Source organism: Trachemys scripta, chromosome 3, assembly GCF_013100865.1.
Source record: "Trachemys scripta elegans isolate TJP31775 chromosome 3, CAS_Tse_1.0, whole genome shotgun sequence".
Lineage (NCBI taxonomy): Eukaryota > Metazoa > Chordata > Testudines > Emydidae > Trachemys > Trachemys scripta.
In genome coordinates, this window is record NC_048300.1 from 36056717 (window position 1) to 36074127 (window position 17411).

Consider the following 17411-nt stretch of genomic DNA (forward strand, 5'->3'; position numbering starts at 1 on the left):
TGAAATTTGAAAACATGTTGGGTAAAATCTTTATCCTGATAATCACAGCATATTTTATGAGATCCAGTGTGATCTTTCATTACTTTTTTTAATTAAAAATACATTTCATATTTAGAAAAATGAGCAGTTTTTAAAGCAAAATAGAGATTTCAAATAAATCAGTCTGTCAATACTATTCATATAGTGAAAATGTTTAAGTAGAATCTTTTCCAACTAATGTTCATTTTGATAACCTTTTCTAATTTTATAAAAGAAAATGGTACATATCAATCCAAATACATTATTTTGGAACAAACTTATTCTGTTTTCATTTAATCTAGATAAATACATTGTCTATTTTTTGTTTTAATTCCTATTTTTCTGAGTATAAGTTTCGTACAGGAAACCGAACCTTTTGGAAAGTGCTAGCTCCTTCTTGAGTCTTGAATACAAGGCCATATACATTTTTATGCTTGAATGCATAAAAAAATTAGTGCTGTTAGCTAAGCCATCTTTGTTAATCTTGATTTTCATTGGCTAATAGGCAGCTCTTCACAGGATTATTGGATCTACTTGTTAAAATCATTTAATATTCTTTACTCTGTATTTATGTTCCACTAGCTGGCTATAAAAAGCATTTTAATATAAAAAAATGTGTAAAAGATACTGAATAAAATATGCAAAGCTTTAGGAAGCTATTTTTTCTTTTGAGCAATGACAAAATATTTGTGGCAACTATTTGGGGTAGTGGATAGGAAAGGGGGGGAAGGCCTTGGGCAGTACCACTTCTGTCACACAGTGGTGGAAAGAATAGATTGAAGTAAGATTCTGTACTGAAAAGCTGTCACTGGGTCTGAAAATAATTAATATTCCTTTCACTCACCAGTTAGATATGTGCTCCCAAACCACATAATCTCTATGCCTCAGTGATCATTGTTGCCATTTCAGAGCCTCTCATCAGGGTGACATCTCACACCAAAATGATTTCTTATAAATTAATCTTGATAACATGACAGTCTCAGTAATTTTAGTGGAATGCTTTCTCTTGTTTTTTTCCACAGAAGCTGTTGGCTATTTTCTTTATAACTTGATTGACAGCATGAGTGACTCAGAGGTACAGGCCAAGGAGGAGCATTTGAGACAATACTTCCATCAGCTGAAGAAGATGGTACCATTTCATTTTTTGCTACATAATGCCTGTCCTGCCTGACATGTATCTATTAGATTTGAAATTGCTGCTTTTAAGTACAACCAGACCACTTCTCAATGACATGCAAGAGCTGGAGACTTAAATTATGTCTGAGATAATTTCTGTTAGACAAATTTCAGTTTGGTTGTGTTTCAAAACTCATGTAATTTTCCCCCCCTGTATTTTCCCTTGCTACAGAATGTAGTAATCTCTACAAATATCTACAGAGGCATTCGCAACCTGCTGAACGCCTGTCATGTTCCTGAATTAATTAAGGTCTGTGATTATATAGTAATTATTTTATTTCTTTAAAATATAAAATATATATGGTGTGTGTTCCAGGAATATAATCTTGCCAAAATAGATGTAAACACTTCATCCTTTCCCTAAATCTTCTTTGCTCTTGAAACCCAATTTTATTTTAGGGTATTTGTGAAGAGCTACATTTGAAGAAAGTGTTTTAAAGAATCAGTCTTTTCGTTTTAATAAATCTAATAAGACTAGAAAAAAAGCTGTTGTAGTTGCCACAACATTTTTAGCATCTTAAACTCATTTTATTCATATAGTTTGTTCTTTTTATTTACTGATATTTTTATGTCTTAATAAATTTTAGGATATAATTGTATTGACTGATACAGAAAAGTTGTCAGTAGCAGACGTTCCAAAAGTAAGTAAATTAACTAATAGTTGGATTTCTTTGTGGCATAGTAATCACTTTTTTTTTTTTTTTTTTTGATAATTCATGAAGGTATTAACTAGTTCTCAGCGATATAGTTGTATAGTCTACAACTAAAAGTATTCCTGTTTGGGAGGAGTTTGGCGGCCATGCAGAAGGAAGCACAGTCTAGTAATTAATACACAAGATTGGGAGTCAGAATATGTAGGTTCTTCCTCAGACTTGCTGGTTGAGCGTGGCAATTCACTTAGGTTCCATGCCTCAGTTTCCCCACTTGTAAAATTCAGCTCATAGTGGTGGTGTGAGGCTTATGCATTCTGAACTCCTTGAATGACAGGAGTATATATCCAGTATGGTGGTGGTTGTGTGGCATCAAGTCTTTTTTAATCTTCAGTGTGCCTAGATCAGAGAGGTAAAGAAACAGGCCTCTTCTCTCTACTTCTATCACTAAAGAAATGAACCTGAGAGAAGCAGATGTTTCCACACGGTAAAAATGTTAGACTTCAAAGCTCCCATGGCTTCAGTTTTTATTATGCCATTGTCTCAAGTTTTAACTAGCATCAACTTCTTAATTAGCTACAACATTCTTAATTGTTACACATTTTTCTTTTGAATTAGGAGTGAACACGTTTCATCTTCCTTTGGCAAAGTGACCTATTAATTTTTTTGTTAACTTTTGTTTTCTCTTTATCACCTGTTTTTAGAACACTGAACTTGAAGTGTCTGTTTTGGAGAAGAAACTGGAAAAGCTAAAAGCTGAAAAGCAACCTATTGAAAATGTCCTAAAACAGCTTATAGTTGCTCTCTGTGCAGAAGAGGTAACTTGAGCAAGGCAGAGATAATTGCAAATGCTGAGCTATATTCAAAAGGAATGTAGATGACTGTATTATGGATAGATGTAGTTAAGCAAGGACAAGCGCAGTCCTTGAGGTTTCAAGGTTTGATGCTTATAAATCAAACAAGTCCAAAAAAGCAATTAAAGAAAAAGGGTAACTAATTTCAGCTACACCTTGAATGACATGTTTTGGGATTGCTGAAGTTTGTTTACGATAATCTGCAAAGTGAATGATAGTAACAGCTGTGATAGGTTTATCATACATGCCAAATGTCCTTTCAAGCCATGGCTCCGGTCTCTTGTATCTAGATTGTCAAGCAACTGATACATGCAGTAGTCATTTGCAAGTCAAATATTACTAGGTTGTTAATGCAGGGATTGAAATTCCATTTTCCTGCTGGAGGAAAGCTCTTTGAGATAAAGAGGCTCTTGCCTTCATTCGGCGAGCGTCCAGCTGTAGCTCATATTCATTTTAGTGGGTCTGCAATTTGTGGGATATCATCAGACTTTTGTCCAATTTCTTGTTCAGTATGATTTTGTCATATACCCATGGTTTTACAAAGGGCCATAACTGTGTTTAAGATTATAGCATAGTATTCCGTATCAATACAGCCTTTGGAGAGATTCTGTTTCTCAAATGACTGTTATAATGCTGTACCTGAGACTATAAGAATAGTCTGATAATTCATGGGCTTTAATATGGCACCCATTAAATTGTATAAACAGCAATGTAAAATACATATTTTAAAAGATTATGGCAAATGCTGAAGCAGCCTGTTTGTTGATTAGATTATGAACTGGTTTCTTGTCTTACAAAGTTTTTTCAATTTTATGTTTAGGATTTTGGTGCCTGATAAAATTAAAGCATGTCATTGTATATAAATATTACTCCATATTCCATAATAAATCATGTTTGTAGTGCTATGTGTGACAACAAAAATCAGTCCAAAATAAAACATTTAGACACTGCAATTAAAACAGGTAAACTAACGCCTAAAATACACCTTTCAGTTAAGTTGAACTGAAACATTTTGGGAACAGGTGAATTTATTTTTTTAAATAATTTTTATTATAAAAATTAGTTAAAGCAATACCAACTTTGTTTCACGAACATGTGTTTTAATATCAAAAAAACTAAAGCTAGTCATACAGCTACATATTGAACCCTAGCATTCATAATGTCATATTGACTTTTTCTGTGGTTCACATCTTTGCTCTGTTCCTCTTTTTTAGAATATGCAAAAAGCCCTTGAAGTGAAAGCCAAATACGAACCGGACATGGTTGTTGGTGGCTATGCAGCCTTGATATATTTGTGCTGTCGACATGATAATGTAGAAGATGCAATGAACCTGAAAGAAGAAGTGTAAGTACACCGGCACTGAAACATGTCACAGAGATTTATGCTGATACACAGACCTTGTTGAATTAAGTAGGTTGAATATTAACCCCTTCATACATTTTTAATTAGTTTTCCCCCATGTGTATAATTCTTAGGAAAGATCAAGAATTTTTGTTAAAACAAGCAGTCCTTCTCAGATTATCACACTTTTGAAAGTGTGTGTGATGTATTATCTTAAATAAGCAAATGATTGTTTTTGTCAACAGCATTTAGCCTTTAAATTCAGGTTTGTTTTTGAAAAATAGTAATATAACTACATTTATATTGCATCAGAATAGCAATGCTTGTAAGTGACATTATATTTTAAGACCTGTCAGCAAACATTTCCTTTTTAAACCTCCATTTTCAGAGATTATATCTTGGTTGTGAAAATTAGCTCCCAGCTAAAATGTGTTACGCATGGCTTGTCTGGGAGCAAATTGTCTTACAGAGCATCCTCCTTTCTTGTCCCTTTCTCTCCTCACCCCCCAAAAAATTAAAATTCAATTTTAATATTACAGTGAATCATGATAGTTATATATAGCTTTTGCATACTTTTGATTCTCCCCCTTCCCTTGCTAAAATTTACTTGGATTTTACAGTGGAATTCAAGTCAGGTATCCATAATGTGGAGGGAGCTCTATCAGTGTTGAGAGAGACACAAAATGGCTCACTTGTTAGCATTGAGAAACTTGCTATTGTGTGTATGTAGTAACTCTTTCCATACTGTTTTTTTTATGTAAATATCTCATCATGAGATTTTAGCAAGTAAGATTCTGAGTTTTATAGTAGTGCTTCAAAGGTGTCAACAAGTGCCTTTAAAAAGCACCTTCCTCCTTTCCTTCTTCAATACTCTTGGGAAAGTGACTAAATTAAAGAAACAATATTATGAATAGTAGAAATTGAAGGGGCCACAAAAGGTGGATGACTTTATGTTCAGTGCTATTTGTACTGTAATACTCAGATGGGGTGTTTGCAGGAAGAAGTTTCTGTCTTAAATATGGGAAAGGTGTGCCTTGTTCTTCCCTACTGTCAAATTGATAAAGACATCCCTTTTTTAAACTCTCTGAAAAGTTTCTTTGCTGCCTAATATCCTTTTTTAAAGAGAAGAAATGTACTTCAATGGCAAACTTTGACTGTCAGATTCTCTCTGAAATATTTTAATCTAACTTCTGTGTAACTAATTCCATACCTTTGTTGCTTTTTTAAATACCTATTTAAGAATAACCCTTCATTCTATATACATTAAAAAACTGAACTTCTATTAATACAGTTTTTAATATGTTCTAATTTTGTAGCTTCCGTAAAGATTCATCTGTTGCTCTTGACGCAAACAAGTACTTAGCCTTGGTGAAAGTCTTAGGAAAGCATGGCAGACTAGAAGGTAAGCCATTTGCTTTCAGTATAAGTTTCTGCTGTATAATAAAGGTATCTTGCCAGTGGACTAAAAATGTGAGTTGATATTAATGGTATATCATGTCCTGCAAAGTGCTTGAACATTTTGCATACAAATTTGCATGTGAATTCAACCAGAGATGCTTGGACAGTACAGGCCATTAGTTTTAATGGATTGGCAAGCTTGTCATTTACATTTGCACAGCTCAGTGCTTTTTGCATTTCTGCAGCTAGTTTTTATTAGCATTGCTGTTTGGATTGAGTTTGAAGATCATGACTTATGGCACAAATTGCGTATGTGCCTAGACTAATGGCTTTGTTTTTGCTTAAGAAGGTCTGAAGGCTGAACATAGAACCTATAAACATAACCTTCTTGTAAGGGTCCAAACACTGCAGTAAAAATCCAGTAACTTGTTTTATGAAGTATTTTAATATTTTTTTAATGTCAGTATTCATTTATATTTTATTTACATTACAGTTTAAAGTCTGTGTGATAGATTGATTTGTAATTTTGGCTTTTAATGAGTTTATTGCATTCGATACCCAAACTGGATTCCTAGGTCTTTGCTGTAAATTATATGGACTTCATGTCTAATAATGTAGGAAGTTCCTAAGCTGATTATTATAACCTACAGGATATTGCCAATTGTTTTAAAGACGGGCTACAGAGTCTAGCCAACATAACTCAGTCTTTCAGTTTTTAATCTTACATTATGGCTATTTTCTTTGTTAATGTAAAATTATACCTTTTTTTCCTCATCAGATGATTTCATTGAAATTTCACTTGACCACTTATTAGAATTATATTCAAAATCCTTCCCCCTTCCAAGTGACAATAAATTAGATCCTGGTCATCTCTACAGTGAAGAAGTATAGCTAAATTTTCTGAGTAGCATTATTTTCTGTGGTACATTTGTGATCTGCAAAGCTCTTTTAAAACATTAGGCTGCTTTTATTGCTTTTATGTAAAGTGGTCAAAACATTTTGCCTGTGCAATAATTAAGAACATTATAAAAATGCATTTATTCCATATACCAAAATGTTTGTTTCTGCCTTCCTAATGAAGCTTAATGAACCTAATGTTTTAACATGCAGTCTGTTAGAAAGCTTTCATTGGCTCTCCTTGGCTAATTAGTATCGACACAGCAAACAGGCCCTATCGGTATCAGACCATTAGTCTGGCTGTATATTCAGTGTAAACACATCTTTATTATCTGGCCTCATGACAAGCCATCTGCTAAAGAAACAATGGTGTGATTTAGCAGATGTTAGCATTGAACGATAAAAGCATCCATTTAGTGGGATCTTGCAGCTATAGGGCAGACTGTACAGGGTTATGTGGTGCAAAGTGGGCACACAGTTCCTATCTATAATTTGTAGTCAAAGTTGCAGTGAATGATAAAGCCATGCTATTGTGGATTTATAATTGTAGTCTCGTTTAGAAATGCAAGTAGTAATTAACTTGAAATCGGCATTATACACCAGAATTTACATTCCTGCTGGGTTTGAAATGCTGTTTTAATAGCAGTTTGTTTTCCCTACATGAAATTACCTAAGGGTCTTTTGTGTTGTTGTTTCATTGTAGATGCTATTAACATTCTAAAGGAGATGAAAGAGAAGAATATTCCTATCCAAGATACAACAGGCATGGGCTTTTTCCACATCCTTAATGCTGCAGCCATGCGAGGTGAAGTTGAAACGGTGAATCGATTACATGAGTCCATTGTGACACTGGGCTTAGCAAAGCCTTCTACTAACCTCTGTGCCCCTCTGATTACTGTTCACCTTGAAAAGTAAGTTTTCTGAGGCTTGGTATTAAGGGTAGCGTATGAGCTAATATTTTATCATATTACATGATTTATTTATTATATACATACTCCATCTTCACATGTGTTTGTGTATATTAAAGTAAAACTTTTTGTGAGACTGTTTTAGATGGAACACTTCAAAAAACAGATCAATAGCTTATTTTTTGTTAATTATATTTCCTTTCATGGTGCCTACATGAGAGCTATGATTGTCACATTGACAAATTTAACACAATCAAAATTTGCTTACAAATTGGTTGTTTCAGATTTTAATCCTTGCAATTGTGTTTGAATAAGGGATATTTGGTCATAGTATGCTACATACATTCCTAAGTTATTGAGATAAAAAGCATGTGTTCCCCACCCAAAAGATGTATATATTTCATTGTCACTGCACATATCAATAACACTTATTTAGGTTGAAGTTAGGTTTCCTTGTCCATTAAGTAATTAGGTGAAAAGATAGGAAATCTGATACTACTCCCAAAGTATCACTGTATAGTCTGGGTGCTCAAGTCCAAATATTTCCCATTACTTTTCCATTTGTACCAGTAGTATAATTCAACAGGAAAATGAACTCCGTGCATTTGTTCTGGCAGGAAATAATTTTCATACACTGTGGCATATATCCTTGCATAGTCTTCTTAATATGAGACACAGTTACTTGAGAAAAATTCCACATTTGAACTGTATATAATTTGTTTTTATCACAGGAGTGTCAAGATTTAGGTACCCCCACCCCTTCAACACACAGTCTTCAGTGTTCAATCTATTTCCAGTTTTCAGTGCTTCTCTTCTATCCATTGGTGCTGGAACTAGGGGTGCTGGAGGTGTGGCAGCACTCCCTGGCTTGAAGTGGTTTCCATCAAATACAGGGTTTACGGTTTGGTTCAGCGGCCCTAAGCACTCCCATTATACAAATTGTCCCAGGACCCCTGCTTCTATCTATTTTGGATTCTGTCTCAATTCTTGAACAGTCTCTTCCAATTTGGTCACTGATTGATTTAATATAAATGTTTTTTTTTTTAAATAAACCCCATATAAAATATTACTGATGTATTCACAGTGCCATCTATTGAACAGTCAGTCAGCTTTCAAGAATACGTGCTTGCTAACACTGGAACATCCAATCGTCGTTATATTAACTACCAGTGTTTGCTCTTATATGGGGGGGGGGGAAATCTTTCTCTATAACCTCATATGTATGTGTATGGTTTTGTAATACTTAATTTTATTATTTTGTATATTTTAAAAATTTGTCATAATGGTCCAGTTATCTTTGATGCAGACTGAATGAAAGGTCTTTTCATAAACACAAATATTCTAATACATTTGGCAACAGTCATGTGCTACACACTTCTCAATCAGCAGCACAGGCTTTTTTTGGTGCAATTCACAGGATGGGACAGTTAATTATGAACTTAGCTGAAATCTCTCACACACGTAAATGTTTACTATTACACTTCTATATTGTATAGCAAGAACAATTTTCTGCATACTTTTTATATAAATGACTTTCACAGCCTGTGTCTGGCATCCACAGACTTGTACACATTACTACAATATTCTACATGTGTAGTGAAGGTTGTATAAAGTTGTTTGAAACAAGTGTATGATCATGTAATTAAAGACCTTCATGCATGTACGAAAAGGGGCAAAGTAAAGATTGTATGTGTAGCTTTAACTTTGTCGTTTCCTAACTTTTGTGATTTTGAGTGCTTTCACAATGACACTGTAATGAAAGATTAACTTAGTCTTTTAATGGAATTAGGTTATTTTTAAAAAGTGAGAGACACATTCCATAATGTGGAAATATTTGGCTAGAAAGCACTGGAACACACTATCCCAAATAAGTTAAAAGGTCTGCAAGAGTTAGCTCCTTCCCTGCTCCTCTCAGGAAGGCTACAAGACAGAGTTTCTTCTCTTATTACGATAGGAAAAGCCTTGTTACCCCTTCCTGATACTCTTCTTAAAAAGGAACAGTTTCTACTCAGACTTCGCAAAAGTTCATCTTCAGGAAGTGATCAAGCCTAAGAAATTTTTTCCTGAAAGGTTGAAAAGTTTTGGAAAATTATGATTGAACTGAGCATAGTGTTAGAATGGGTATGATTATAAATGTCCGCTATAACATTTGCTCATCACTGTGGTTCCCAAGTGATTTGCTACTTGCCATGCTATATAGCTCCATGGCAGCACACATGCAGGTGGTGAACTGCTGGAATTAAGTTGCTGCTACAGTTTTGTCACTTCAGAAGTTTGGCAAGCCAGTGGGATGAGCTGCAGGATTTTCTGATGTTCCATGGAACTGCTGGTGCCTTTTTAAAAAAAATTATTAATTCCTGACATTGGTAGGAGGGAAAGGAAAACCCTGTGATTGTTATGGAAGATTTAAATAATCATAGTGTTAAAATGCTTACTCTTGCCTTACCAGTCTTTTTTGGACTTGCAACTAAGTTTTTACATCTTCCAAATCAGTTTCAGAGACTTGTTCCTCCCACAGACAGCATGCAAGATAGGAAAGATCTTCAGAGCCTTCACATTCTTAACACTTTTTAAGGTGACAGTACCCAATAAAATATTTTCTTAACAAAATCTGATGAAGTAAAAAAGAGGTGTTCATAAAGGGATGAATGTGAAGCAGTTGGGGACTCCTATGATTGGTACAGCAGGAGGCAAACCCCCATTCTTATAGCCCACCTTAACCGTCTGACGAGGGAGGTTTGGATGGTAAGTTCCCAGCAATGGATTTGTTGGAGGTACCTGGAGGGGAAAAGGAGGGGGAGCTGGTGGAAGCCCCAGACCCCTGGTATGGTAAGGTCCCAGCAATGGATTTGCTGGAGGGACCTGGATGGAAAAAGAGGGAGAGCTGGTAAAAGCCCCCCCGCTAATTACAGAACAAATATGAGGTTACCTGCACTGTACGTTATCTGCCGGGTAGTCCCAGACATCTAATAATAAAGTTGCGGCCTGATTAAACCCATGTCAAATGTCTCCTGTCCTTCTTTTAGCATAGCCAGACAACCCATTTTTTCTACCTCCCCCAACCCAGTCCTTTTATGGGTAGACAGGGAGGAAATTTTACTAACTAGTTCAGAAATAGATGATCATAGAAATAAATAATGAAGACAGTTTTTTGTTTTTCCCAAGATAAAGCAATTATCTCAATTAAAGTAAAAATCCTTTTAAGTGATCTTAAAAGGTATTAGCTTTATTCTTGGTGTGAGCACTGTATTAGCTCAAGAAATGTAAATTCGGCAGGAAAAATTGCAAAAAAGCCTACGTATCCAATCTTCAATCCCTCATTCAAGATAATTCTTCTTTTGAATGGTATGGCAAAATATCCTAATCAGGATATTGACTTGGGATGTTTTTAATTTTGAGCAACCCTGTCAAAATCTTCCATAGGAATATAATAAGCTTGAAGATTGGGCTTAAAACTTGTCTTACTTTTGAACTGATGCTTCCAATTGCTGATAATGGGGAGAGGTTAATGCTGTGACTGTGTGTGTTACCTGTATAATATGAAAATCCTTGAGGATTTAGGGGGTAATTTTTTGGGGTTATTCTCTGCTCTCCTCTATCAACTGTCAAGGGAAACCTACTCAAACACTAACAGATTTACAAAACTGTAAAGAGGTTTGTGAAGCTAATCTACTTCTATGCTATACGGTGCTTTGATAATCTCTATTTACAGGAGGGGAAATAAACATCTACCACAGTTGCTGATTTTATTCTTACTAGATAGCTGCACAAGCAAACTTTTAAAATATAAATGTGAATGTTATGTAAGGTAGAAACTTAGTTTCATTTGATTTATAAAGTTTCTCTAAAAATGGAATTATTTCAGATCTCAATTTATATTTTATCTTCCCAGATTTAAAGAAAAATATACTAGTTAATTTATACATCCTGGATAAATACATACTTGAAACCCTTATCACATTTGCTAAGAAAATTTCCAGGTAGCTAAATATAAAATGTGCATTAAATCTAAACTATGTAGGCAAAATATGAAACTATTTTGTTAGCAGAGATCACTGAACACAACCTGTTTTTTAATTGGTAGAGTCATTTGAAAATATCCAGAAGGTGTAACTGGATTGTATTTGTTTAAAAATGATCAAAATAGCAGTTTTAATTTATGCTATCCATTAAAGGGCCCTGTGGGTTAATTTGTTCTGCAGTCTGTGTGAACACACATGCATTTCATTGGTGTCTCATATACCAGGTGTGTAGATGAAATCTGAAGCCTCTGTTTGTCCATAGTTCTTATCTAGGTTTCATAGTCTTAAGTACATGTGTGGTTTTGTGTGCTAGAGATGATTCCTTGGTAAATACAATAAGTTTCATGACCTTCTAACTCATTAATTTTAAAAATAGGTAATATTTTAAAATATTGCTTACTTTAATCAATGACAGTTTTTTTTCTAATTTTCAACATCTTTAATCCAAGTATTTTTATTATTTCTGTATTTTTTCCTCCTAGTTTAAAACTCCTAAGTGCTGCAAGGAAATTAAGGAGGTTTGGCTCTTTTACTCCATTATTGCAATTAGGAATTTAGCATCATCAGTGCCAGAGGACAAAAGTGGTTCATTTGCCCTAGGGGGACAGGACAGTGATAAGATGATTTTTCGTCAAGGATCATTGGGTCGTAATTAAGTTACATTCATGGCTATTGCTTTTTGAAGGATGATTGGTAAATGACAGGCTTCATGCGCTTAATACGGACAGTGTTCACTAGGGTTTTTTCTCCCTCTGTCAGAAAATCCTGTTGAGCCTGATAATGTAAATGTGGCATTTTATTCTGAACAAAAGAGCAGGGAAATGAGCTATCTTGTCTAATCATTCAGTTGTTTAACACCGACTTCCAGTTTAGACTCAATTGGCTGGAAAGCACTTGACATGTGAAGTTAGTGCTGTTCGGAACGCATGTTTGAGTAAATTTTAAAGTAAGTGACAGCTAAATTGTACCTAGGGAAATTACAAAGCCTTCAACACAGTTAATTTTTTGGGGAGGATTAGTTGTAATTGCAACACCAGTCTCCTTGAAGATTCCTCGCTCTAGCTGATGAACAGAAAAAAACATTATTTCAAGAGCCCGTTTTCTTAACAGAATAATTTTTGTAAAGCTGATTGTACCTTACTGAATTGATTTCCCTCCATGCTAACATCTGCTTCAGATTTGCAGAGAGGGATTTGTTTTAAGAGTGTTTTTTTTTTTTTCTTTTTTTTCTTTTTTTTCTCCCTTCCAGAGTCCCTTTTTTTTCTTTCTCCTTCTCTAGTGATTTCAGGTTTGAGAGCTTTTCAATCAGGAAACCCCTTAGGTAAATTGCCACTTCACTAAAGCTTTATGCATAACGTTGTAGCACTTCATTCCAATTAAAATCAATATTTGGAGTCTTTTTTATCAAGCAGACTCTCTGGTTTGGAAAGTTGTTTATTACAAGTAAAAGGGTTAGTTCTAGAGCTACCTGCTTGAAGCAAGAGGGGAATGATTTATATAATTTGAAATAGGTATGAGAGAAAAATTAGATGGTGGTCAGTCTTGTTACAGAGTCTGATCCTGCAAACACTTATTCTTGTCAGTAACTTTATTTATGGAAGTAGTCCAACTTAGTTCAGTGATTTTTCAGGATTGGGGCCACAGTATATAAGAATTCACAAGTGCCCCAGGCAAAAATAACTTGCCTCGTATTCTTACAAATAGAACAGTCTAAATTGCAGCGCAGTGCTGAGTTAGAGCTGTCTTGTATTTATGTGAGGATCAAACATAATACGTTTAGGCTGCTTCTGTCATTTAGGTTATGATAGCATACCTCCTTTTTTTAAATGAAGAGATTGTAATGAGAAGTAATATCCGAACTGCTTATGTGAAGTGTTTTTTAAAAGAGAAATAGGAGTTTGACCTTTAAAAAGAAGCATAAATGGCATTTGTCGACACTAATAAAAAGAAGTCAAATTTTAATAGTAGTTCACCCATAAAAACAAAACTCCCATTCTTTCCATCCATGGATCATGTGAATTTATATTTAAAAACTTAGACCCCTACCTTGCATTGATGACCCCATGGACACACAAGTCCGCTAGCCTGGTTGTGAATGCTGCATCAGGGCTTTACTCTTTTGGGGCCTGATCCAAAGCCTGCTGAAGTCATTGGACACATTAACTAAAATGTGTTTGGGATCAGACACTTTATCCATTATATGAACCTTTGATATGTAAATTTGGATACTGATGAATATATAAATTGTATAGGAAGATTGTGTCCAATAAGATTTTCAGACATTAACTTGGACCTGTCTGGTTATTTGCACACACATTTTGTTCTAACTGTAACTTACAAAAAAAAAAAAAATTAAAATGCAGAACTGTTGTAAGGTTTAGCAAAATGTGCATTCAGAACATTAACATAATCTTAAAAATAAATTAAATTTTAAAGCTGTGTAGTAAGTTCTTGTTTTGTCAGTGGGCTTTTTTCAGCTGAATTATTAACTACTTCTCACAAAAATACTTGCCAGTCCCCGTCCGTGTCCTCTCTCTCTTCCCCCCCCCCCCCCCCAAAAAAAAACAAAACAAACACCTCTTGTCTTACAGTAAATTGTGGTTGGGTAGCCTTATAAAACAAAAACTCCCCAGCAGTGTTGCTCTAAGGAAATTTGAGAGAAATGTAATAGATTTTTATTACTTTAATCTGAAAGTCTGTTAAGCCAAGTTATAATGTACTGTCTCATTATTGAGCTTAAACTTATTTTGGGGGCCTGAGTATGGAAACATTTTGTATGTTGTATGAGCAGCAAACACCATAACATGTATGTTTCCATTTTCTTTTTATTGGCTTTTTTTATTCTGCACACACAGTATAAATATCTTCAGAATCATACATTTAGAGACCAAAACCTATTAATATCTGTTTGATTGACATTCCAGTTATTCATTCATTTATTGATAGCTTTGACCTAAAAGAATCACTTCAATGCTGTGGGTATACAGCTGAGACAATACTATTGCCGTTTAAGAATCAATCTGAGCTGAATTTACAACTGAAAACTTTAATTTATATGTATAAGTGCTGTTGTGCCTCCCAAGAATTTGAGTAGTTTTCAATAAAAACTGATTTTAAAGGTGTTAAACTGAACTTGCATCTAAAGCAGAAGAAAATACTGATTACATGAAGTTTTATATCCATCTATATTTCATCCATAGTATTTCTCTTGTATGACAGTAATCTAGTCTGCAACATCTACTTGCAGTTTTGAAATTAACCTGTAATTTAGTCTTCACCCCAAATGACAAAAATTCAAATGACTCTGTGGGGTGCCAGAAGATGCACTGTAAACAGGGCTTTGTAAGGGGATACGGTAGAGATCCGACAAGTTAGGCTCATTTTCACAGTGTCAGTAATATTACAATAACATTAACATTTCTTGCTTTTTAATGCATTTTAAAATATTAATATCGATGAAATCATAATAAAATCAAGGGCAATGTAAAATTTTGATTAAGAAACTAGAATGATACAAAACTAACGTGCCATGTTAAATGGATTAAAAACTGGCTAACTGATGGGTCTCAACGTGTAATTGTAAACTGGGAATAATTACTTAGCAGGTATGTTTCTAGTGCAATTCCACAGAGGTTGGATTTGGTCCTATGCGATTTAACGTTTATCAGTGACCTGGAGGACAACATAAAATCATCACAAATACAGTTTGCAGATGACACAAATATTGAAATGGAGTAAATAATGAAGAAGCCAAGTCACTGATGCATGCTTCCATGCTGATGATGCTCATTTAAAAAAATAAGTGTTAATTAAATTTCTGATAGAGCTCCTTGCGGCAGAATTGTATGTCCCCTGCTCTGTTTTACGTGCATTCTGCCATATATTTCCTGTTATAGCAGTCACCGATGATGGCCCAGTACATGTTGTTCATTTTAAGAACACTTTCACTGTAGATTTGACAAAACGGAAAGAAGGTACCAATGTGAGATTCTAAAGATAGCTGCAGCACCTGACCCAAGCTTTAAGAATCTGAAGTGCCTCCCAAAATCTGAGAGGGATGAGGTGCGGAGCTTGCTTTTAGGAGTCTTAAAAGAGCAACACTCCGATGCAGAAACTACAGAACCCGAACCACCAAAAAGGAAAATCAACCTTCTGCTGGTGGCATCTGACTCAGATAATGAAAATGAGTATGCGTCGGTCTGCACTGCTTTGGATTGTTATCAAGCAGAACCTGTCATCAACGTGAACGCATGTCCTCTGGAACGGTGGTTGAAGCATGAATGGACATATGAATCTTTAGTGCATCTGGCATGTAAATATCTTGCAACGCCAGCTACAACAGTGCCACGAGAACGCCTGTTCTCACTTTCAGGTGACATTGTAAACAAGAAGCAGGCAGCATTATCGCCTGCAAATGTAAACAAACTTGTTTGAGCGATTGGCTGAACAAGAAGTAGGACTGAGTGGACTTGAAGGCTCTAAAATTTTACATTGTTTTATTTTTGAATGCAAGTTTTTATCAATAATTCTACATTTGTAAGTTCAACTTCCATGATAAAGAGATTGCATTACAATACTTGTATTAGGTGAACTGAAAAATACTATTTCTTTTGTGTTTTACAGTGAAAATATTTGTAATCAAAAATAAATATAAAGTGAGCACTGTACACATTGTATTCTGTGTTGTAATTGAAATCAATATATTTGAAAATGTAGAAAACATCCAAAATATTTAAATTTCAATTCGTTTTCCATTGTTTAACAGTGCGATTAATCATGATTAATTTTTTTAAGTTAATCGCGTGCGTTTACTGCGATTATTCGACAGCCCTAATATAAATTTAAAATTCAAACTGACGCTGGGATGTGGAAAATTTTCTGAATGGACAATATTACTTAATGGCCTGTTATTAAGGAGTTTGTGTAAAAATCCTTATGCGATTAGATGAATTTAATTGGAAACCCTAAGCCATACTGTACTGTTTTTTGTGCAAACTTGGCTTATAGGCTGTTATCATTTTAACTTAAATTGTGTATCTTTTTTCATAAGGGGTGATATACCTGCTGCGCTGGAAGCGACCATTGATTGTTGTAAGAAGTATGACAGTACCCCTAGGATCCATGACATCTTGTGCAGGCTAATAGAACAAGGAAATACTGATCTCCTCCAGAAAGGTTAGTTGGATATAGTCAAATATTGTTGGTTGGGTTATTTTGGGTTCTTTATGGAGGTGGTGGTTTAGTTTCGTTTAGTTTTTGGTTATCTTTACATCAGGCTGTGCAAACAGTGGGAGGATGCGTAGAGTATATGTGCATAACTTTAAAGCTTTCAGCAGCATCTAGGTATCCTTTTTGCAAATTGAAAAAATGAAATTTATTTTAAGTATGAAGGAACCTAATGTTTCCACAACCGAATGCCTAGCTATTAACAGAAGGCTGCTGTAATGGAATATATGTCAGTCCATTGGTGTTGACACACCCTAACTTGTTCTATATGTCCCTCCCTCAACATGTTTAAGAAATCCTAAATCCTTGTAGTCTGCAGCAATATAGAATGCCAATTTATAATCTGTTAATGCTGTTGAATTTAATTATTATAAACTATAATGCAGATTAGCAAGAGTACTTGAAATATATTTAACCTTGAGCTGCAAGGTATCTTATAATATTTTGTCATTCTTAGTATCCCTTTCCAGAAAATTATTCCCCCATCACTTATTTTGTGTTTTGCTAGGTGTGGGGAATCTTATTTGTTAGATTATTTTTGACATCTGTTTTTAAAATGGTTCCCAGTTATTAAACAGACAATGAAATTAGTTTTCTTCTCTCTGTAGCCATGGACTTTTTGAATCAAGATCGAGGTGAAATGGCGATGCTCTATGATATCTTCTTTGCCTTCCTGAATACAGGAAAATACAAAGAGGCCAAGAAGATCATTGAGGTGGGTTTTTAACTACAGTACTCTAATCATGCAGCTATTTAGACTCCTAATTAGAATATATTTAAAAATTTTAACCTTTAATTAGTCTTGTTCTGTTTCATGTTAATAAAATTCAATCCCAATAATGAAGGGGGGAAAAAACAGAGAACTCGGTCAGCTTCTTTATTATGTATAATTACAGTTCAGAAGAGGGAGAGTCTGGTTG

At 34.7% G+C, this 17411-nt stretch overlaps 1 protein-coding gene across 1 annotated transcript in view; it reads left to right on the plus strand.

Moving 5' to 3' along the window:
• The window catches only part of LRPPRC (leucine rich pentatricopeptide repeat containing), a 163256-nt gene that overhangs the window by 57007 nt on the left and 88838 nt on the right, over nt 1-17411 (plus strand). The window contains exons 17-25 of the mRNA XM_034764434.1: nt 1041-1147; nt 1367-1444; nt 1782-1835; nt 2549-2662; nt 3913-4043; nt 5357-5442; nt 7039-7246; nt 16316-16440; nt 17100-17206. Coding sequence (XP_034620325.1) covers nt 1041-1147; nt 1367-1444; nt 1782-1835; nt 2549-2662; nt 3913-4043; nt 5357-5442; nt 7039-7246; nt 16316-16440; nt 17100-17206 — 1010 coding nt within the window. The remainder of the gene's footprint in view (nt 1-1040; nt 1148-1366; nt 1445-1781; nt 1836-2548; nt 2663-3912; nt 4044-5356; nt 5443-7038; nt 7247-16315; nt 16441-17099; nt 17207-17411) is intronic.